This window comes from Eumetopias jubatus, unplaced genomic scaffold, assembly GCF_037043125.1.
Source record: "Eumetopias jubatus isolate StellerSeaLion01/CBP00866 unplaced genomic scaffold, mEumJub1_p1.0 scaffold_7, whole genome shotgun sequence".
In the NCBI taxonomy this organism is placed as follows: domain Eukaryota; kingdom Metazoa; phylum Chordata; class Mammalia; order Carnivora; family Otariidae; genus Eumetopias; species Eumetopias jubatus.
This window is the reverse complement of record NW_028274813.1, coordinates 57,759,655-57,783,429: the sequence shown is the minus strand read 5'-3', so window position 1 is coordinate 57,783,429 and position 23,775 is coordinate 57,759,655. Positions and strand designations below refer to the sequence as shown.

Here is a 23,775-nt window from a genome sequence, read left to right as displayed (position 1 = left end):
GATTCCATTTGTGAATGGAATCATATGGTATCTGTCTTTCTCAGTCTGACTTATTTCACTTAGCATAATACCCCTAGGTCCATCCATGTTGTCTCAAATGGCATGATCTCATCCTTTTTTATGGCTGTGTAATACTCCACTTTGTACATACACACACATATATATCTATATATATCACATTTTCCTTATCCATTTGTTTATTTATGGACACTCCATTGCTTCCATTCCTTGGCTACTGTAAATAATGCTGCAATAAACATAGGGGAGCATATATCTATCTACATATATATTTATCTTCCTCAGGTAAACACCCAATAGTGGAATTATTTGATCATATGGTATTTCTATTTTTAGTATTCTGAGGAACCTCCAACTGTTTTCCACAGTGGCTGTACCAATTTACATTCCCATCAATTGTGGAAGAGGATTCCTTTTTCCCCACATCCTCACCAACACTTGTTCTTGTCTTCTTGATTTTAGCTAGTCTAACAGGTATGAGGTATATCTCACTGCAGTTTTGAATTGCATTTCCCTAATTAGTGATGGTGAACAACTTTTCATGTGTCTGTTGGCTATCTGTATGTCTTTGGAAAAATGTCTATTCAGGTCCTCTGCCCATTTTTTAATTTGATTTTTTTTTTTTTTGGTGTTGAGTTGTATTTCATACTTTATATATTTTGGATATTAACCCCTTATCAGATATATCATTTAGAAATACCTTCTCCCATTCAGAAGGTTGTCTTTTTGTTTTCTTGATAGCTTCCTTTGCTGTGCAAAAGCTTTTATTTTGATGCAGTCCCAATCGTTTATTTTTGCCTTTATTCCCTTGCCTTAGAAGACGTATCTAGAAAAATGTTGTTATGGCTGATGTCAGAGAAATTACTACTTGAGTTCTCTTGTAGGATTTTTATGGTTTCCGGTCTCACATTCAGGTCTCTAATTCATTTTGAATTTATTTTTGTGTATGATGTAAGAAAGTAGTCCAGGTTCATTCTTTTGCATGTAGATGACCAGTTCTCCCAACATTGTTTGTTGCAAAGACTATCTTTTTTCCCATTGGATGTTTTCCTGCTTTGTTGAAGGTTAATTGAGCATTTAACTGTGGGTTTATTTATGGGTTTTCTATTCTGTTCCATTGGTCTGTGTGTCTATTTTTGTGCCAGTACCATACTGTTTTTACTACAGCTTTGATTTATAACTTGCAGTCTGGAATTATGTACCTCCAGCTTTGTTATTCTTTCTCAGGATTGCTTTTGTGGTTTGATACAAATTTTAGTATTATTCTAGTTCTGTGAAAAACACTGTTGATATTTTGATAGGGATTGCATTAACTCTGTAGATTGCTTTAGGTAATACAAACATATTGACAATATTAGTTCTTCTAATCCATGAGCTTGGAGTATCTTTCCATTTCTTCGAGTCATTTTCAATTTCTTTCATCAGTGTTTTATAGTTTTTAGAGTATAGGTCTTTCACCTCTTTGGTGAAGTTTATTCCTATGTATTTTACTCTTTTTGGTGCAACTGTAAATGGTGTTTTTTAAAATTTCTCTTTCTGCAACTTCACTGTTAGTGTAGAGAAATGCTACCAATTTCTGGGTATTAAGTTTATATCCTGCCACTTTACTCAACTCATTTAGTATTTCTAGTAGTTTTTTGATGGAATCGTTAGGATTTTCTTTGTATTGCATCATGTTGTCTGCAAGTAGTGCCAGCTTAACTTGTTCTTTACAATATGGATGCCTCATTTCTTTTTCTTCTCTGATTGCTATGGCTAGGATTTTTAGTACTATGTTGGGAGAAAAGTGGTGAGAGTGGACAACCTTATCTTGTTCCCGACCTTGGAGGGAAAGGTCTCAGTTTTTCACCACTGAGGATGATGTTAGCTGTGGGCTTTTCATATATGGCTTTTATTATGTTGAGGTATGTTCCCTCTAACACTGTTTTGTTGAAAGTGTTTTTTTATCATGAATGGATGATGAATCTTGTCAAATGCTTTTTCTGTATCTATTGAAATGATCATATGACTTTTATCCTTCATTTTGTGATATGGTGTATGATGTGATTGATTTGAGAATACTGAACCATCCTTGCATCCTGGGAACACATCTCACCTGATTGTGGTGAATGATCTTTTCAATGTATTGTTGTATGCAGTTTGCTAATATTTTGTGGAGAATATCTGCACCTAGGTTCATCAGGAATACTGGCCTGTAGTTTTCTTTTTCTGTGGTGTCTGTACAGGTTTGGTATTAGAGTAATGCTGGCTTTATAGAATATATTTGGAAATTTTCCTTCCTCTTCTATTTTTTTTTTTTAAATATTCTGAGAATAGGTATTAACTCTTTTTAAAATGTCTGGTAGAATTTCCCTGTGAATCCATGTGGTACTGGACTTTTATTCTTTGATTGTTTTTGAATATTGATTAAATTTCATTACTTGTAATCAGTCTGTTCAGATTTTTTATTTCTTTCTGGTTCAGTTTTGGAAGATTATATGTTTCCAGGAATTTATCCATTTCTTTTAGGCTGTCCAGTTTGTAGGCATATAATTGTTTATAGTATTCACTTATAATCTTTTGTATTTCTGTGGTATGAGTTGTTACTCTTCCTCTCATTTCTTTATTTTTTCTCTCATTTCTGATTTTAGTTATTTGGGTCCTTTTTCTTTATTTCTTAATGAGTCTGGTTAAGGGTATATCAATCATGTTTATCTTTTCAGAGAACCAGCTCTTGGTTTCATTGAGGTTTTTGTTTTTAAGTCTCTATGTCATTTACATCTGCCATGATCTTTATTACTTCCTTTCTTCTACTCACCTTGGGTTTTGTTCCTCTCTTTCTCGTTCCTTTAGGTGTAAGACTGATCATTTGAGTTTTTTCTTGTTTCTTATTTCTTAGGCCTGTATTCTATATACTTCTCTTTTAGAACTGCTTTTGATGTGTCCCAGAGATTTTGGATCATTGTGTTTTCATTTTCATTTGTCATCATGTATTTTTTTATTTCTTCTTTGATTGTTTCATTGACCCATTGGTTTGTTTAGTGTCATGTTGTTTAGTCTCCACTGTTTGTGGTTTTCCCTGTTTTTTCCTTGTGGTTCATTTCTAGGTTTATAGTGATGTGTTGGAAAAGATGTTTGCTATGATTTCAATTTTCTTAAATTTATTGAGACTTGTTTTATGGCCCAATATGTGACCTATTCTGGAGAATATTCCGTTTGCACTTGAAAAAAATGTGTATTCTGTTGTTTTTGGATGGAATGTTCTGTATATATCTGTTATGTCCAGCTGGTCCAACATGCCATTCAAAGACATTGCTTCCTTATGAGGGTGCATGGGTGGTACAGTTGGTTAAGTGTTCAATTCTTGGTTTCAGCTCAGGTTGTGATCTTAGGGTTGAGATCAAGCTCCATGTAAGGCTCTGCGCTCAGCACAGAGTCTGCTTGCGATTCTCTCTTCCTTTTCCTCTGCCCCTCCCGCTCATGTGCAGTCTCTCTCTAAAATACATAAAATCTTTAAAACAAATCAAAACAAAAACAAAGACATTCCCTTATTAATTTTCTGTCTGAATGATCCATCCATTGATGTAAATAGAGTATTAATGTTCTCTGTTATTGTATTACCATCAATTTCTCTATGTACATTAATATCTGCTTTATGTATTTAGGTGCTCCAGTATCAGGTGCACAGATATTACAATTGTTATATCTTCTTGATGGATTGATTCCTTTCTTCACTATGGAATGCCCTTGTCTCTTGTTACAATCTTTGCTTTAAAGTCTGTTTTGTCTGACATAAGTATTGCTACTCCAGCTTTTTTAAACTTTCATTTACATGGTGAATGTTTTCCATCCCTTCACTTTTAGTCTCTAGGCATCATTAGGTCTGAGGTGAGTCTCTTGTAGGTAGCATATAAATGGGTCTTATTTTTTTTTTTATCCATCCCACCACTCTATGTCTTTAGATTGGAGCATTTAGGCCATTTACATTTAAAGTAATTATTGATAGGTATGTACTTATTGCCATTTGAAACTTTTACTTATTGGTTGTTTTTGTAGTTCTCCTTTGTTCCTTTCTTCTCTTGCTCTTTCTTTCTGATTGATTAGTATCTATAGGGTTTTATTTGGCTTTATTTCTCTTTACTTTTGGTGTATCTATTGTAGGTTTTGGGTTTGTGGTTACCATGGGGTTCATATATGTTACCTGAAGTAAAGAGCAGTCCATATTAATTTGATGGTCATTTAAGTTCAAACACATTCTTAAAAAAAAAAAAGAATTTTTTCTTTTTCCCCTTCTTTTCTCTTTTTACTCCCTTCTCCACTTTTTTTTTTTTAATTTTATTTATTTGTCAGAGAGAGAGAGGCGTGTGCATGCAAGCAGGGGAAGCAGCAGAGGGAGAAGCAGGCGAAAGAGAGTGACAGAGAGAGAAAGAACACACAAGCAGGGAGAGCAGCAGTCAGAGGGAGAAGCAGGATCTCCACTGAGCAACTGAGCAGGGAGCCTGATGTGGGACTCAATCCCAGGCCCCTGGGATCATGACCTGAGCCGAAGGCAGATGCTTAACTGACTGAGCTACCCAGGTGTTCCTCTTTTCTCCACTTTTGTGTATATGTCATATTTTACATGTTTTTATTCATTTTTCTTATGTTTAATTATGGCCATTTCTTTTCCACTTAAAGAAGTCACTTTAACATTTCTTGCAACATTGGTGGTGATAAATTCCTTTATCTTTTCTTTTCTGGGAAACTCTTTATCTCTCCTTCAAATCTGAATGCCAACCTTGCCAGGTAGAGCATTCTTAGTTGTAGGTTTTTCCTTTTAGCACTTGCCACTCTCTTCTGGCTTGCAAAGTTTCCACTGAAAAATCAGCTGATAGTCTTATAGTTTTTCCTTTCTAGGCAACTTTGTGTTTCTCTCTAGCTGGTTTTACGATTCTCTCTTTATCTTTAACCTTTGACATTTTAATTATTATGTGCTGTGGTGTGGACCTCCTTGGGTTCATCTTGTTTGGAACTCTGCTTCTTGGACTTGGATGTCTATTTCTCTCCCTAGGTTAGGGGAATTTTCAGATATTCCTTCTTCAATAAGTTTTTTACACCTTTCTCTCTCTTCTGGGATCCCTATAATGTGAACATTTGTTCACTGGATTTTAAGAGATCTCTTAATCTGTTCTATTTAAAAAATCTTTTTAATTTTAAAAATTAAATTTTTTTTCTCTTTTTGGATGTTTAGCTTGTGTGCTTTCTATTATCCTGTCTTCCAGACTGCCGATATGTTCTTCTGAAACCTCTAAACTACTGTTGATTCCCTCTAGGAAAAAAAACAAACACTGACAACTCAATGGCAGCTTTCGAATATACTGTGTTGAAATCAGATTATAGATCATATAGTGAAGCCAAGAAAACTGCATATAGCCTCCAGGTGGCTCACTATTGTTTCAGATGGTAAAAACGGACTGAAAGGAACATCTGACAACAACACTAGAATAGAACATACTGAACCATGGCAATAAACAGATGCCTCATTTTGAGGCCATGAGATAATACCAGTAATAAGGGAATTGTGCCACATAATCCTTTTACTTAAATATGAAATCTGACCTACTTTTTATTTATTTAGTTTATTTATTCCTTTATTTGTTGTTGAATCAGCAAATGAACTAAAGAAACAAACAGGGTTCTTTCAGGCACAATGTCTATAACATGCACTTGCTCAAAAGGCATGTAATAAAAACATACTGGGAAAACATTACAGTTTGTTACAAGTTTTCTTTCAATTCTTTAAATTAGTTTAGCTCTGTTCCTAAGGTAATATTAATAGTATACAACCTACTTACTATTACTAGCCCTTCTTACAACACATCTTAACTCTTTTTTTAAAAAAGATTTTATATTTATTAGAGAGAGAGAGAAAGACAGTGTGCATGAGTGCGTGCAACAGTGGGAGGAGGGGCAGAGAAGAGGGAGAAGCAGACTCCCCTACGGAGCAGGAAGCCTGATTCAGGACTTGATACCAGGACCCTGGAATTATAACCTGAGCCGAAGGCAAATGCTTAACGGACTGAGCCACCCAGGCACCCCTGTAACACATCTTAGATGTGTTGTGAAAGCACAAAACCATAATGTTTGATAATCAATCTCCTGAACCATGCAATAGGCCATACTACTGCTGAAAGAGAATGAATTTCTTCAACTTAATTGCATTTTTTAATCCTATTTCAAAAAGCCATCAGTTTTAGATCTAGAGCTGTCAGATTATTAAGTACTTACAACTTAGAAACTCAGCCTATAGATTTCTCTCCTACTCTTTGTTCATTCAATTATTAAAATATGTATTATGTATCAATGATGTGAAAAGTTATGGCAGTTAAACTCCCAGTGTCCATGAGTTTAGTTTCTTGGCATAGAAATAAAAGTTTTAAAAGGACTCATTTAAAAAAAATTGGATGAGAATAAGGAATTATTAATAACTTTGTTAATGTGTATTAATGGCATTGTGTTTATATAAAAAAAAGTCCATAATTTTCAGAGCTTTATACTGAAGTGTGTAGTGTAAAAGGACATTGATATCTTGGATTTGTTTTAAAGTGCTTCAGTAAAGATAAAAAGAATGCAAATGTGGCAAAATCCTTAAATTACTGAATCTGGGTGATAGGTTGGTTCATTGTGTCTATTTTTTGTGTGTGTTACAAAATTTCATTAAAAAAATTAGAAAACCAGGCAGTCATTTCTCTGTATAACTGGCAAGTTCACTTAACTATTCTGTGATTGTTTCAGTGTCTGTAAAATAGCAATCACAGACCTGTACCTCTGAAAAATGAAGTGTGGGAAATCAAAGGGGGAGACAAACCATGAGAGACTATGGACTCTGAGAAACAAACTGAGGGTTCTAGAGGGAAGGGGGGGATGGGTTAGCCTGGTGATGGGTATTAAAGAGGGCATGTACTGAATGGAGCACTGGGTGTTATACGCAAACAATGAATCATGGAACACTACATCAAAAACTAATGATGTAATGTATGGTGATTAACATAACATAATAAAAAAATAGCAATAATAATGGTACCTACCCTTATGGTTGTTTAATACTGTTGTTTCTCTGGGAAAACTAGTTTAGCGTTTTGTGGGTTGTTAAGAACACATCTACTCCTACATCAAAGACTAATGATGTAATGTTTGGTGATTAACATAATAAAATTTAAAAAATGCAAAAAAAAAAAAAAAAGAACACATCTACTCAGCTCTCTGCAGTCCTGGCAATATGCCTGGACTTTACCCAGGCCCATGACTGTTGTGATGACTCTAAGGAGGGGGATGGCTTCAGAAGGTGGGTCTAAGCTATGGAAGATCAGTCTCTTGCCTCAGGTGACTACCTTTCTTCTTAGCCTTGAATCAAAATTGTCCTTTTGAGGTTTCTAAGAGTGAGATTCTGATTCTTTTTTGAAGTAACTAGCAACATCTGAATAAAAGGTAGCTCAATTCTGCCCTTGTTTCTTCCCCTTTTCCTTGTCCACTGAAGAGATGTAATAGAAGAGTACACATGATGAATGTCTGGGTAGGAAAACAAATTTATCTGGGCTTACGGTTACAGGTGATGAGACCAGTGATTTGGGGCAAAGAATCCTTGTGCAGAGTACTACCTGCTTCTTCCTTTCCACTTAGTCCCATCATCTTGAGCCCATAACTCATATGAGGGCCAGACTTAAGCAAATTCAAAGAAGTAATGGGTTTATATGAAGCAGGAAGTGAGGGAGGAGAAAAGAGGGAAAGGAAAATTCCAAGTGACTGCAGTAAGGAAGACCAGGAAGTTTCTGGAGCAATTCAACAGACTGATCAAAATTTACATAAGGCCTATATGAACAGGGCACTGTTTGAAAGTACTTCGTGGTACAAGGAGCTAAACAGCAAAGGTAAGCCATGTTTTCAGAAAGCAAACTGTTCAAACCCTAGGCATTTTCTTTAAAAAAAAAAAATCATTAACACAAAAGGAAAACAAAACGAATAAAAATAGCCAATGGAAAAATATTTTTAGACATATTTAGGGACTAATTAAAAGGATGCTGTAATATTAAACAGTTATGTCTAATTTTTTATACTTACATTCTATTTCTAGAAGGCATCCGGATAAAAATACAGAATCAGACTACCCATCACTTTCACTGCTCCCACACTGGTCCACAGCACCATCATCCCTTGCCTGGATTACTGTAAAGGCCTCCTGACCCAGCCTGTTGCTTCTTCCCTTGTCCTGCTACAAACTATTCCCAACAGAACATCTGGAATGTTCTTTTTTTTTTTTTTTTAATCCTTTAATTTGAGTAGACACACAATGTTACATTGATTTCTGGTGTACAAAATAGATTCAACTTCTCTATATATTATGCTAGGCTCACCACAACTGTAGCTACCATCTGTCAACATACAATGCTATTGCAATATCATGACTATATATTCCCTATGCTGTGCCTTTTATTCCCATGACTTATTCATTCCATAACTGGAAGCCTGTATATCCTGCTCCCCTTTACCCATCTTTTCATCCCTCCATTCCCCTTCCCTCTGGCAACCATCAGTTTGTTCTGTTAGAATGTTCCTTTTGAAATATTAGATCCTGTCACTCCTCGGTTCAAAACTTTTTCATGGCTCCTCATCTCAGAGTAAAAATCAAAGTCCTTACAAGAGCATAATAAAGGGCTACTGATTTCTACTTCATCTTCCTCTTTATGTGGTAGGCAGTGTTCTATATCCCAAGGCATTTCCTGCTATTTTACTCAAGCATGCCCCTGGTCAAAGTCCCACAGTAGAGCTTCTCCACTTACTGCTACTTACTCTAGGAATCTCTTCCCAGAGAGACACAGAAGGCTGCTCCCTCCCTTCTTTTCTCAAACAGGTTGTGTGCACTTATCTTTTCAACAACAGTTTCAATATACATAATTTTCATATACATATTTAAGTTGTATGTTTTGCAGCATGTATACTGTAAATAGGTATATTAAAATTCCACTGAAAAGAGTTATCTTTTTACTTTTTAACATAAAAATTTCCCTATGAATTAACCATCACAACTTTTGACAGCCTTTTATAAAAACTTATACATATACAGGCATACCTCTGAGACATTGTGGGTCTGGTTCTAGACCACCACAATAAAGCAAATATTATAATAAAGCCAAGTCAAAATGAATTTTTTGGTTTTCCAGTCAGGACATATACAAGTTATTTTTACACTATATTGTAAACTATCAAGTGTACAATAGCATCATGTCTAAGTGTACATGACTTAATGAAAAAATATTTTATTGCTAAAAACCCATCATCTGAGCTTTCACCGATTTTTTTTTTTTTTTTTTTTTTACTGGTGGAGGGTCTTACCTCCATGTTGATGACTGCTGACTGATCAGGATGGTGGCTGCTTAAGGATGGCGTGGATGTGGCAATTTCTTAAAATAAAACAATAAAGTTTGCCACATCAATTGACTCTTCCTTTCACAAATTATTTTTCTGTAGCACACAAGGCTGTCTGATAGCATTTTACCCACAATGGAGTCAATCCTCTCAAACCATCCTGCTGCTTTATCAACTAAGTTTATGTCATAGTCCAAATCTTTTGTCATTTCAATAATCATCATAGCATCTTCACCAGGAGTAGATTCCATTTCAAGAACCACTCTCTTTGCCCATCCATAAGAAGCAACTCCTCATTCATTAAAGTTTTATCATGAGATTGCAGCAAGTCAGTCATGTCTTCAGGCTCTACTTCTACTTCTAATTCTCTTATTATTTTTCCACCACATCAGCAGTTACTACCTCCACTGAAATCTTGAACCCCTCAAAATCATCCATGAGGACTGGAATCAAGTTCTTCCAAACTCCTCTGATGTTGGTATTTTTGACTTTTTCAAGTGAATTATTATTGTTCTTAATGACATCTAGAATGGCGATTCTTTTACAGAAGGTTTTTAATTTACTTTGTCCAGATTATCAGAGGAATCATAATTCATGACAGTGAATGCCTTACAATATGTATTTCTTGAATAATAATACTTGAAAGTCAAAATTACTCCTCGAGCCAAGGGCTACAGAATGGATGTTGTGCCAGCAGTCATGAAAACAACATTGAGGGGCATCTGGGTGGCTCAGTCATTAAGTGTCTGCCTTCGGCTCAGGTCATGAGCCCACATGGGGCTCCCTGCTCTGCGGGAGGCCTGCTTCTCCCTCTCCCACTCCCCTCTGCTTGTGTTCCCTCTCTCACTGTGTCTCTCTCTGTCAAATAAATAAATAAAATCTTTAAAAAAAAAAGGAAAACATTGATTTTATTGTACAGTTCCATCAGAGCTCTTGGGTGAATGATGCATTGCCATAAGCTATAATATTTTAAAAGGATTTTTTTTTTCTGAGCAGTAAGTAGGTCTAAACAGTGGGCTCAAAATATTCAGTAAACCATGTCGTAAACAGATGTGCTGTCATCCAGGCTTCGTTGTCCCATTTATAGAGCACAGGCAGAGTAGATTTAGCATAATTCTTAAGGATCCTATGATTTTGGGAATAGTCAATGAGCACTGTTTTCAACTTAAAGTCACCAGTTGCATTAGCTCCTAAGAGAGTCCACCTGTCTTTTGAAGCTTTGAAGAAAAGCACTGACTTCTCCTCCCTAGCTATGAAAAGTCCTAGATGGCATCTTCTTCCAACAGTAGGCTGTTTTGTCTATATTGAAAATCTGTTGCTTAGTGTAGCCATCTTCATTAATTATCTTAGCTAGATCTTCTGGATAACTTCCTACAGCTTCTGCATCAGCAATTGCTGCTTCACCTTGTATCTTGATTTTATGGAGACGACTTCTTTCCTTAACTTCTGCTAGCTTCAAACTTTTTTTCTGTAGCTTCCTCACCTCTTTCAGCCTTCACCGAGCTGAAGAGAGTTAGGGCCTTGCTCTGGATTAGGCTTTGGCTTAAGGGAATGTTGTGGCTGGTTTGATCATCTATCCAGACCACTAAAACTTTCTCCATATCAGCAATTAGGCTGTTCCACTTGTGTGTTCCCTGGGGTAGTACTTTATTATTTACTTATTTGAGAGAGAGAAAGAGACAGCAGGAGTTGAGGGAGAGGCAGACGCAGACTCCCCACTGAGCAGGGAGCCCAACGTGGGGCTCGATCCCAGGACCCCGGGATCATGACCTGAGCCGAAGCCAGACGCTTACCTGACTGAGCCACCCAGGTGCCCCAGCGCTCTTAATTTTCTTTAAGAAGGTTTCTTTTCACAGCTTGGCTATTTGGCACAAGAGGTCTAGCTTTTGGCCTATCTCGGCCTTTGACATACCTTCCTCACTAAGCTTAATCATTTTTAGCTTCTGATTTAAAGTGAGACACATGACTCTTCCTGTCACTTGAGGCCATTTCAAAGTTATTAATTGGCATATTTCAATATTGTGTCTCAGGGATTAAGAGAGGCCCAAGAAGGAAAGAAACAAGGGATGGCTGGTCATTGGAGCAGTCAGAACACAACACTTACTAAGTGTGCTATCTTATGTGGAAATGGTTTGTGGCACCCCAAAATAATTACAGTAGTAACATCAAAGATCACTGACCACAGATCACCATAACAAACCTAATAATAATGAAAAAGCTTAAAATACTGTGGGAATTACCAAAATATGACAGAGACACAAAGTGAGCAAGTACTGTTGGAAAAATGGTGTCAACAGACTTGCTCCATGCAGGGTTGCCACAAAATGTCAATTGCAAAAACAAAACAAAACAAAACAAAACAAAACAAAAAAAACCCACCTATCTGCCAAGTGCAATAAAGCAAAGCACAATAAAACAAGGTATGCCTGTGGTACTCATTGGGTTAGTTTGGGCAATTCTTTGAAAAAAAAAAAAAAAACTAACCACCTATAAGCCAAAGAAATATTCCTTAAGTTCTAACTACAGAAGGCTAAAGACCTTTCAGCTTTTTTTCTGGGATTCTTTTGGACTATTTAGTACAACCGGGACCTAAAAGTTTGATATCTTGGTCATAATGACCTTGTTCTCTCTTTCATGGTTCAGAATTGGGGAACTTTATCTGTGGCAGTAACTTTAGCATGTTTCCTTCTATTTCAGAGGATCCAAAATTATTATTATTTTAGATTTTTTATTTATTTGACACAGAGAGACCAAGTGAGAAAAGGAACACAAGCAGGGGGAGTGGGAGAGGGAGAAGCAGGTTTCCAGCAGGAAGCCTGATGCGGGGCTCGATACCAGGACCCTGGAATCATGACCTGAGCTGAAGGCAGACGCTTAACAACTGGGCCACCCAGGCACCCCCCAAATTATTTTTTTGATGTAATAAATAGTATCAGTGGAAAAATGCAAAACACAGCCACCCTGAATTAAAGTTAGTACAGCCAAGTTTAATTACCTATGGAAAAATTATACATGAAAACTTGCTACTTTAAAAGAATGTTCTTAAAAAGGTTAAAACCTTTCCCAATGCGGTAAAGGAGCTCATAAAACGTAATGTTTTCATTTTCTAAACAGATAGAAGCTAAAATAATCTACATCATTGCAAGAAATTCTTCCAGGTCAATTCCATTCTTAGTCCATGTTCAATACCAAGTATATTTACATCCACATAACACTTTTTATAACATATTTCTTCCTCTCACAAATGCTAATGAATGACCACAGCCAAATGAAACAAACAAAAACAAACACTTTAAAGAAATATTGTTCAGGGACGCCTGGGTGGCTCAGTTGGTTAAGCGACTGCCTTCGTCTTGGGTCATGATCCTGGAGTCCCGGGATGGAGTCTCGCATTGGGCTCCCTGCTCAGCAGGGAGTCTGCTTCTCCCTCTGACCCTCCCCTCTCTCATGTGCGTTCTCTCTCACTCATTCTCTCTTAAATAAATAAAATCTTAAAAAAAATAAAAAAAAATAAAAAATTAAAAAAAAATATTATCCAATAGAACTCTCTGCCATGATGGCAATACTCTGTTCATGCTGTCTAATAATGGTAGCCACTAGCCACATATAGCTATTGAGCACTTGAAATGTGGCTAGTAGGACTAATCTTTAATTTTACTTAAGAAATTAAAAATTCAAAAGCTACATGTGACTAGTGGCTACCAAACTGTACAGCACAATTTTAGGGACCAGATATAAGTCATCAGCCTCTCATAGTATTCCTTTATTAGTTTTATTAAGATCTGGTAGCTAAAAGCAATCTCCTAGCATTTGGTTTACAATTCACTTACTCAGTTACCTTCTGAGAATTACCATCATCCTCCAATCCCAGATATTACACAAAAAAAGTTTAAATATGACATTTAAAATTGTTATTGAACATGCTATTAAAATATCATTTTAACAATATAAAATAGACAAGAAAACTGAGTGCTTCTTAGAGTAATGATGGGAAAATATTTGATTCTCCCTTTTCTCTACATCCAAGTAGCACATCCTCTTGTCTCTACTTCCAAAATATATTCCAAATCTATCCACTTTTCTTCATCTCCACTGTCTCCACCATACTCTAAGCTACCATCATTTCTGTCTAGATTATTGCAAGTTTCCCAAGTTTCCCTGTGTCCTCTCTTCTTCCCTCTTGTAATTCATTCATTACACAGCAACCAGAGTGTCTTAAAATGCATATTAGATCACATTACTCTTGCCCTTAAATATTTTTTAATGATTTCTTTTATTCTTAGAATGTAGCTCAAACTTCATTCCACAAGCCCACATAACCAATCCCATTCGTTCCTCCTTCTACATCTCAGAAAGCATCATGACACCCCTCCCATTTTCATTCTCATGGTCCTGCCATACTTTCTTTCCTATTGCTCCAACAGGGCAAAAATTTGGCCCGAGGCCTTGGTGCTTAGTGTTTTTTTTTCCCCCCTGCTTAAAATGCTATTTGCTCAGATCTTCAGATGGGTGACTTGTGTCATTCACATTGCAGCTCAAATGTCCTTTTCAGACATGTTTTCCCTTGCTACTCTATTGTTGCCACCTAGTCACTATTACGTAGTCCTCTTTTATTTTCACAACTGAAATAACCTTTCATTTATTTACTTGTTTCTTTCTTTCCCCTCTAGAATGCTGACTCCATGAGAAAGGGAAGTTTGTCTTCACTGTTTGGCACATAGTAGGCTCTCAATATTTGGAGGAAAAAAAACCCAGATTTTTTGATAACTATCATTTTAGGCCCTAAATAAATTGATCAATTTGGGTGAGCTCTTTCAAGGCTGCCTCAGAACTAACACATTAAAATGGAAATAATTTAATCACTTCACTCAAAAGCTACTTCACAGCTTCATTTAACACAGAAAAAATATTTTACTTTAACAATCTTTTGCTGAGTTTTATTTCATATCCTCCAACTATCAGTTCTCAGTCATTGTAAGAATGTACCTATGGACTAGAGAGAACCCTAATTCTTCTCAGCAGCCCTCCCAGGTTGTTAGTTTCTTTAACAGGTTAGAATCTCCTCCTTTCTCAAAGACCTCTGGAACCACTTTATACTGTCAGTTTTAAGGTAAGCAGTCTTTTGGATATGCATCATCTCACCTTTCCTCTCTATGGGCAATCACCTCTTGGACAGTATACACTGGTCAGAGTCCCAATATACTTTATTTTTTTAAAAAGATTTTATTTACTTATTTGACAGAGAGAGAGACAGCGAGCACGCATGAGCAGGGGGGTTGGTGGGGGGAGAAGCAGACTACCCGTTCAGCAGGGAGCCCCACATGGCGCTCGATCCCAGGACCCTGGGATCATGACCTGAGCTGAAGGCAGCTGCTTAACTGACTGAGCCACCCAGGCGCCCCAGAGTCCTAATATATTTTAATATTTATTCTGCAAATGGGCTTTTTACACAAATAATAAAAGCTCTCATAAAAAAGATGCTATTATTACATGTATTTACTACATTATGAGAGGGGAAAATATTTCAAGAAAAATAAGGCTGAGGGTTGCTGAACACAACACCTTCAAGGCATTTCCTACCATGGTAGATAATAATATGAAATGTCCAAAGAATTTTTAAACTATTTTAAGATGCATTTTTAAATGGCCTTATCTGTTTTTGGATCTTGGTAAACTGATGTTGAGAAAATAATACAAAGGTAAGGCTTTTCTTCATTGCACATGCCAATCAACAAAACCAAACCTAAGAATTATTCATAGAACTACTACTGAGAGATTATGTAAGCCAGCACAGCCATGAAATGGTCAATGTACATATATGTAGTTGGGAGTTGTAGCCCCGATTTTTAACAAGAGAATCTCCCCCGTACAAAATCTCTATGGCCTACTGCAATATTTATCTTTAATAAAAGTACTGCCCCCAATTTAGAATTTCATCCAACAAAGCTCAATGTAAAATACTTATACAGTCCAGAAAAGCATAAACTGGATGATGACAATATACCCATGCCTGCTGTTTAAAAATAAGTAGTTTTAGGGACGCCTGGGTGGCTCAGTCAGTTAAGTGTCTGCTTTCGGCTCAGATCATGATCCCAGGGTCCTGGGAAAGAGCCCCACATCGGGCTCCTTGCTTAGCAGGGGGCCTGTTTCTCCCTCTGCCTGCTGCTCCCCCTGCCTTATTCTCTCTCTGACAAATAAATAAAATCTTTTTAAAAAAACTAAGTATTTTTAGTAATTGAGTCTACTAGCTATTATAAATCTTATTGTCCAGGAACTCATTTTTCCTAAGCAGTCAAATACAGCATTTCAAAAGGCAGTACTCAACAACCAGATTAAATCCTAAAAATGAATATCTACATGTGTTGTTTTGAACTTTTAAGAACAATTTCTTACGGAACAACTGCAGAAGAAATTCAGCCTATTTAACTTATAATACAGTTGAATGAGAAATACCTACTGCATTTTTTTCTTACTTTCTGTTTCTTACAATACTGGCAGATATTGTAGACTCCCGTAGGGAAGGGAACTCTGAAACCTAGAGGACTGTGTTTTGCCCTTTGAGAGGCATTTCTGCACCTCTTTGATCTTTAGTTGTTCCTAACATCTAAGATATCTGTAAAGAGGCTACATTCACTCTGAGAGTACACGTGCATATGAAACCCAGGAATCAAGCAAAAACTAAAATGTACCCTTAAAAAGTTCCCACAATCCAAGGTTATAGTTTTAGTTCTTTTTCTGGGGGACATGAAAATATCTGGAACACAAGAAAATAACAGTCTGAGTTGTACAGATTATATAAAGGAATTCACCACAAAGCCTGGAAGCATCAGGCTTGTGAACTGGTAGGTTTCATACCCCCTTTAGTACTTATAAAAATGGGAGAAATCAAGACCCAAAACTACTGTAAATTTAGCTTGGAAGTGTAAAGAACAGTATCAAATGTTCATTTTTCTCATTAGTTATTAAATTTAACGGTTTTGGAAAACCCAAAAATCACTACATGAAATTGTTTTCTTCTTCACTGAACCTGAGCCTGTAGTTTAAGTGTTTACAGAAGGAAATAAGTATAGGCTTTAACAAAATTACCAAATAAACAACTTGATCTAAAACATTTCAAATTTGTTAAAGTTGAGAGAAAACTAGTCCCATTTATGCTTTTAACATTCATGTTAGCACTTTCAATATTACTAGAATATCTCAAGACATTTTCAAAAATAAAGGTTAAATTAACTTATTTCCAGACATATAAAGATATTTTATTTTAAAAAACCCTTTGAAGTATCACTAGTACAGATTAATACATGTAATAATACTATATTTTAATTTCAGACACACACAATGAATGTGCTACCAAAGCAGCACAACACACAGTACCACCCCTACTGTAAATGACAAGAAAACCTTAAAATCAGAGATGACAGTGTGCCGTATTTGTATAGAAGTGATAGCTGACCCAAATGGGCAGGCATAAGGTGGCATTAGAGACAGGTAGGTTGGGATGCTAATAAAACTCGTAGGTACATTTTGGTCATTTATACCTCAACAAAGCTGAAAAGAAAGTGGTAGGGGTAAGGAGAGGAGAAAGAGAAGAATTAAACAACAAAGGAAAGAGGTGATACACCACTATTTTGCCTATATAACGTTATCTATCCAACCAACCAACCAGTTATTAAGACACTTAAAAGGAACTAGGCACTCTGTAAGGCTTGTTCGTACTTGGACCAAAGGCAAGCTTTTTTTTTTTGGATGGTTGCTCAGAAGTGCCATCTGATCTCAGAACAGAAAAATCTAATTAGTACTCACTGAATTCACTCCCACTCTTGGTCTCATCAGTAGTTTAAGCGCTCAGTGACTCTGAATCTTTAAAACTCTGGATCATTTGGTCCTCTAGTCATACATTCAACTCTGAGAGTCTCAAATTTACAGCTTCAAACCGCCTCTTTTGCTACATACAACCAAAGTAAGAAAATGGAAGGGCTTGGTGTGAAAAGCTGGGGAAATACACAGGCCACTGGAATGATGGAGCCAGGCTCCAGGTACAAGTTGGAGCTACATGCTTATCTCCCACTCTTTTGATTCAGATCCAGAAATTATATTAAATCAGTACCTTCTCTCAACCCTGTTCAATATAATGCATGATGTTAAACACAATGTATTTATTGCAAAAGGAAGGACACTGCTCTTGTAGAAAAATAATGCTGTATGACAATGTGTACATCACTTGTGTCAGTTTCTTTTCTATAAAATAGGGATAATAGCTGCCTTGCCTAACTCCCAGGGTCACTGAAAGGATCAAATAAGATGGCGTACTTGTAAGCTGCTAAACTATTATTACCAGGTAAGTTGCTCCTTTTAGAACTTGTGAAATTTTTTCCGACTCACAGTTTAATTGTAAGGTTATTTAGAACATCCAGATGCAAAAACTTAAATTAATAGGATTTTGGAGAGGACGACAAATAAAGGAAAATGCTTTTAAAGATAATAGGTCAGAACATAGGAAGTTAGTCCCAGATTTACAATAAAGTCCTGATGCAAAACCAGGACATTTACATGCTTATTCTTTGCAGACATTGGGCAGTTCCCCTAGCACACACAAACACTAAGCTGTACTGTGCTACTTTTAGGTGAATCACTGGGGACAAGTTGAGTCTAGAGGTGCAAGGGGAGGGACTTCCAACCCTGATGATCAGGCTCTTCCCCCATCCCTTTAACAAACACTCCTCCTACTCTTTGTGCCTGGCCCAGTTAATGAAAACTATTCCTGGTAAGAAAATGGCTGTCAGAGATTTCTTTTAGGGAGAGTCTTGTAACTGGGAGACACTAGCAGCATACCTACTTCTTCCCCCACCACGAACTATTTTGAATGGACAGGTTCAGAGTCAGAAAAACCAGATTATGTTTTGTTTTCTCTCAAGACTCACAGGCCTCACCCCCACAAGCTTCAGCTCTCCCATTTGTAAAATGAAGAATGACGGCGCCTGTCAGCTTCATCCCAGGGCCACAGAGAGGATGAATGAGACAGTGCTTGAAAGGCGCCAGGAGAGGTGTCTGACAAACATCAAGTCCATCACTGTTTATAAAGTATTATGATGAGTCCCGTTATGCCCTCCCGCCTCAAGTAAATCGCCGAGTTGGAACTGACACCCGCAGTCACTGAAGAAAGCAACGCTAAATCCGGCCGGGCGTATCCGCACTGAATCTATTTCGGGGTGAGAGGTGGGAAGCGCCAAGGGGCCCAGGGAGAAGGGGAGAGGGGAAAGGAGGATGGATGGAAGGTCCATGATGAGCCTACCTGTTGTTCCGGATGCTGACCAGCACGCACAGCACCAGCTCCAAGTAGGTGCGCAGCACTTCCAGCCAACGGGTTGAGAGCTGCAGGGCCTCGACTTCTTCCCCGCCAGTCCCGGTGTCCGCGCCGCTTCCGTCGCCCGGGCCGCCGCCACCGCTCAGGTAATTCTCGGCGGCGAATTCAACACGCAGCTCCCGCACGAACCAGCCGCACTTGCGCATGAGGAATTCGAGCCGAGGCTGCTCCGCAGGGGAGACGCGGAGGCAGATGCGGAGCTGGGGCCAGAGAGCAGGGTAGAAGAGGCACTCGCGCCAGTGCGAGCAGGAAGCTGAGGCCCGCAGCCGGTCCGGCGCCGGCAGGAAGGAAAAGATGTGCACGATCAGCTCGCTGGGCAGCGACGCGGCGCCTGCCGCCTGTCCGCACAGAGCCATCCGGCCCCGCCGCCGGCTGCCAGCCCCCGGCCGCCCCCGCAGTCCCCGGAGCAGCCCCCGCAGCCGTCGCAGCTGCTGCCGCCGCAGCTGCTGCCGCCGCCACCACGCCACCCGGGCGGCCCCGGCTCGGGTTCGAGCTCCCGGCGGTCGGGGCTGCGGCACTGACAAGAACAACAACATCAATGACAAGGAAGAAGGGGGCGGAACCGTCGTGGGTCTTGGCGGAACCAAGTGCAGCAGAAGTTGCCGAGAGGGGGGAAGGTCTCTGAGGGTGTGGCTTCTAGATAGCCAGCTTCTGGCCCCTTAACCTGTACTCACGCGAGTCCAAGGCCTACACCCTCAGTAACTTCAAAATCCTCGCTTGTAATGTTTAGGGCCCAGGAAGCGGAGGGACTTATCGTAAAGAAACGGCAGACCTCCCCGCGCTTGGAGGCGGAGGCAGAGCAGTGGTAGACGCTGAGTTTGACGTCACCGGTGGTGGGAGGAGCCCTGCGAGGAGGAGCACGACTTCCGGAAGAGGGGAGCGCCTGGTTGCCGGTAGGGAAGGGAGACGCGGCACGTGACTTTTGACGCACGCAGGCCGGCGGGGCGGGGCGGGAAGCGCGGTTAGTGCCGGCGCTAGGCGGTTCGTCCCATCTAGTGGCTGCTGAGTCCCATCAAGTGTGTAAGTCAGTTAGTTAATTTGGACGTTCAGGCGGTGGCATTGGGGGAACTCGGGTCAGTGCGAGGGGTCTCGCAGTTTCTCAGTTGCTGGGCCGAGGACTCAGAGCCAAAATGTCAGCATGCACGGGGTTTCTGGGCGGACCCACCCGCCCAGGGTACTGTTAAGAGTTCGTGAGAGACAGAGAGAGCCACTAAGGAGAGGGAGCGGGCGGACTCGCGGGCTAATTCGGACGGGCTGTGTCGGTAGAGGAGAAGCGCGGTGCGGGGCGGCGGCGAGCACAGACCGAGGCCGCAGGTGGAAGTTCATCACTGGTCCGACAGTGCAAATAACCTCTGCGCACACCCGGTCTGTGGGGAAGGTGTGAGGACAGCGCCACCCGTTGGATTTTGAGGGAGAGAGGGAAGAAAAGGCAAATGAGTTCGATCTCTGGTCGATCATCAGCCTCTTCTCCGGGATTTGAGGGAAGTTCTGAGTTCCCGGTTCTGAGATTTAAAGGCTCTTAGTTGAAAAGAAGCTGATGGTTATGGTAAAGGTTTTCTTTAGTTTGGCGCCCGTAATTTCAGGGAAGGATTTTTAAAAGTGTCCCTTGATCACAACTTGGGAAGTAGTTTACTGGTTGTAAAAAGCGGTGAAGTCCGAAAGGAATAAGTGATTTTTATGTAATAATTGAGGATTGCTTTAGTGAGGCTGCCGCTCCAGAGCCTTCACTATGATCTTGGAACAGCCTTGTTCTCTTAGTAAACACCAAGAAACTGTTCTAAATATTTTTAGCTCTTTGAGGGCAAAACTCTCCATTCATTCTGCTTTGATGGCTTTTGGTGCCTTGCACGTACCATGTTGCCAACGATATAGTGTTGTTATCTGTGAGTTCTCATCAGCTAAGTACCTGTAAGAAAAAAAGCTATCATTCTGGTAGATCACTTCTCTGAACCTCTGTCTGCAAGTGTTCTTTCAATGTAATTACTATTATATCTTAATGAATAACGAGTACTTACGGCAACAGCAGTGAATTAGGAAGTTGAGACTTGGATTTTAATTTTTTATTTCTTAAACTCATTGACGTATTTTGAAGTGAACCACTGACCTCTAGATATTCCATTTCTAAGTTCTTCAGTATGCATCTCCATAAAAGCATATTTAACTATATAACAAAAATATTATCACACTTTAAATAACATCTTAATGTTATCTAATATTCTAATATCTAATATTGTAAGTCTTCATGTTTATCCATTTATCTCCCAAATGACCTTTACAGCTGTTTTATCCAAACCAGAATCCAGTTAAAGACCACACTTGTTTTTGTTTATGTATTTCAAGTCTGTTAATCTAGAATAGTCACCCCCCCAACACATTTTTTCCCCTTTGATTAGCTAGAGAGGAGACATTATCCAGTAAAATATCTCCCCTTCTATAATTTTTTGACTATTTTCTCTTGGTGTTTAGCTTACCTCTCTAGTCCTTGAATTTCTAATAAACCTGGACATTAATGCTAATGGCTTGATTAAGTTGGTGACATCTTGATCTCCCCCCTAAATTTATGCTTTGTTTTTCTCCTTAAAGTAATCTGTAACGTGTTATTTGGCTTTCTAAAAATGTCTAACTCCCCTATTAACCATTCACTTAATGCCCTTAATAATAATTGATAATTCTTGCCTGAATCATAATTTTATTAGGGGTTGCAAAATGATAGTTTCTAATTCTTTCATTTCATCTATATTTATTAATTTGCATTCTGGGTAGAAGCTTTCTTTCATAAACTGGCAACATGTAGTTACTCCAAAATACAGCTTCTGTTGGAAAGTTAGAAAAAAAATGTTTAGATGTTTTTCTTTATTACCAATTTTGAAAGTAAGTTTTAGGGCCTCAAAGAGTGACAAATGAGTTTTTCTAGCTTTTATTTATTTTTTTAATATCATGTACTCATTGATTTTTGGTATATTTTAATTAGTTATTATTTTAAAAAATATTTTGTCTATTTATTTAAAGAGAGTGGAAGCAGGGGGAGGGGCTGAAGGAGAGGGAAAGAGTCTCAAGCTGACTCCGTGCTAAGTGCAGAGCTGGTGGAGGGGCTTGATCTCAACCCTGAGATCAGATGGACCTGAGCCAACATCAAGAGTCAGAAGCTTAATCCGATGATCCACCCAGGTGCCCGTAGTTATTTTTGAGTCTCAAATTTGATGCTTCTAGAGCGCCTCTCAAAGAATTCTGTGTGATTATTACTATAATAAAAAAATTCCTTGAGCATTTTTAATAGATGTTACACTGGACTGGGTTGGAAAATGAGGCTAGATTTTGATCTTTTTTTGCTTTTGCTATGATCTAGCTAGGTGACATTTAAACAATTTGCTTAACCTCTTTGGTCCTCATTTTCTCCATCTGTACAAATAGAGTTTTGACAAGGTTCCCTGCAGCTCTGATATTCTCTGACTTAAGAAGACAGAACTTATTTAGACATATTTTACATATAAAATTCACCCATTTCAAGTATACAAGTCAGTGATTTTTAGTAATTTTACCAAATGGTGCAGCCATCACTGTAAATCAGTTTAAGATCATTTTCATCCCTTTAATAAGATACCTCATGCCCATTTATAGCTAATTCCCACTCCTCAGACAGCCACTAATGCACTTTCTGTCTCTATAAATTTGCTTTTTCTGAACATTTCATATTGATAGAATCATACAATATATGATTTGTGTCTTCTTTCACTTAGCATGACGTTTTTGAGGTTCACTCATGATGTAGCATGTGTCATGAATCCGTTCCTTTTATTGCTGAATAGTATTCCATTTTATGGATTTTTTTTTTAATCTACCCATTCACCACTTGATGGATATTTAGTTCCCAGATTTCAGCTATTATGAATAACGTTTCTGTGAACATTCATGTGCTAGTCTTTTTGTGGACATGTGTTTTCATTTCTCTTGGGTAGATACCTAGGAAAGTGTATGGTAGGTTATATGGTAGTTCTGTGTATAACTTTTTGAGACATTGTCAAACTGTTTTCCAAAGTGGCTGTATCATTTTTCTTCCCAGAAGCAATATAATGAGGATTTCCAGGCTCTGACTTTTTGAAGATCTTGAGATATTCTCTGATTGATTTGAGATTATTTTTCCTTATTCTTAGCATTTTGCTAGAAACAAACTGCATTTTTCTTGGATACCATTAATACTTACTTTTTAATTATTAGGAATTGTTCCTAAAGGAAATAAAAATATATCAATCTGCTATAAAATAAATCAGCTTCTCAGGGTTTTTTTTAAAATTTTTTACTTTCATGTTATGTGAAGAATGGTTGTAATAGTATTATTAATGAAAATAAGCTAAGACATGAATTAATGATATGGTTTTTGGCCTTAGTTACCATAATAAAACCAAAAATTCCAATGATGGGATACAACTTGTTTATTAAGCCAACATCTTTAACATTAATCAAATATTTATTGAGTATGTGTATTCTTAGCATGTTAATTTAACGAGTTAGACTATTTCTCTTGACATATATACTAAAGTATAAACTTTATGATAAACCAACAAAATTGACTTCTGAACAGCAGAATGAAATTGCATTTTGTGAAGTTATAATGTCTGAACTAGGATTCAAAGTGTGGGAGGAAGTACTGATGTTATAAAGCTCATAAATACTCAGTAGTACTAAGCTCCTTGTTCCAAAAGTGGCATATTGTCACTATAGCAACTACCCATACTTATTTGGATCTGAAACCCAGGCAACGAATGGTGGATAAGACTATAACATCAAGATAGATGTGTGCCCTGGTGGGTTAATGTGGTCTGATCTGTTGTTGGACAAGTGTTTGTTCCATTTTTCTTATATTTATTATGATTGATTCAAGTTTTATGAAGTTATCTTAATTTGTATTAATGTGGGTTTTTTTGGAGAGAAATTAAACATTTAGTATTCTTATATTCTTCCTTTTCTAACATGCCAAGCTTGGTGCTTTTTCTTGTTAGGTTATTAGGATATTA

At 38.2% G+C, this 23,775-nt stretch overlaps 1 protein-coding gene and 1 long non-coding RNA gene across 2 annotated transcripts in view; one reads left to right on the top strand and one right to left on the bottom strand.

The window, feature by feature from the left end:
• The window catches only part of FBXO33 (F-box protein 33), a 33,701-nt gene extending 14,176 nt beyond the window's left edge, over positions 1-19,525 (bottom strand). Inside the window, exon 1 of the mRNA XM_028100840.2 lies at positions 18,692-19,525. Coding sequence (XP_027956641.1) covers positions 18,692-19,299 — 608 coding nt within the window. The 5' untranslated portion in view covers positions 19,300-19,525. The remainder of the gene's footprint in view (positions 1-18,691) is intronic.
• Positions 19,526-19,717: 192 nt separating this feature from the next.
• The window catches only part of LOC114207882 (uncharacterized), a 32,653-nt gene continuing 28,595 nt past the window's right edge, over positions 19,718-23,775 (top strand). Inside the window, exon 1 of the long non-coding RNA XR_003608939.2 lies at positions 19,718-19,783. This is a non-coding gene — a long non-coding RNA (uncharacterized LOC114207882). The remainder of the gene's footprint in view (positions 19,784-23,775) is intronic.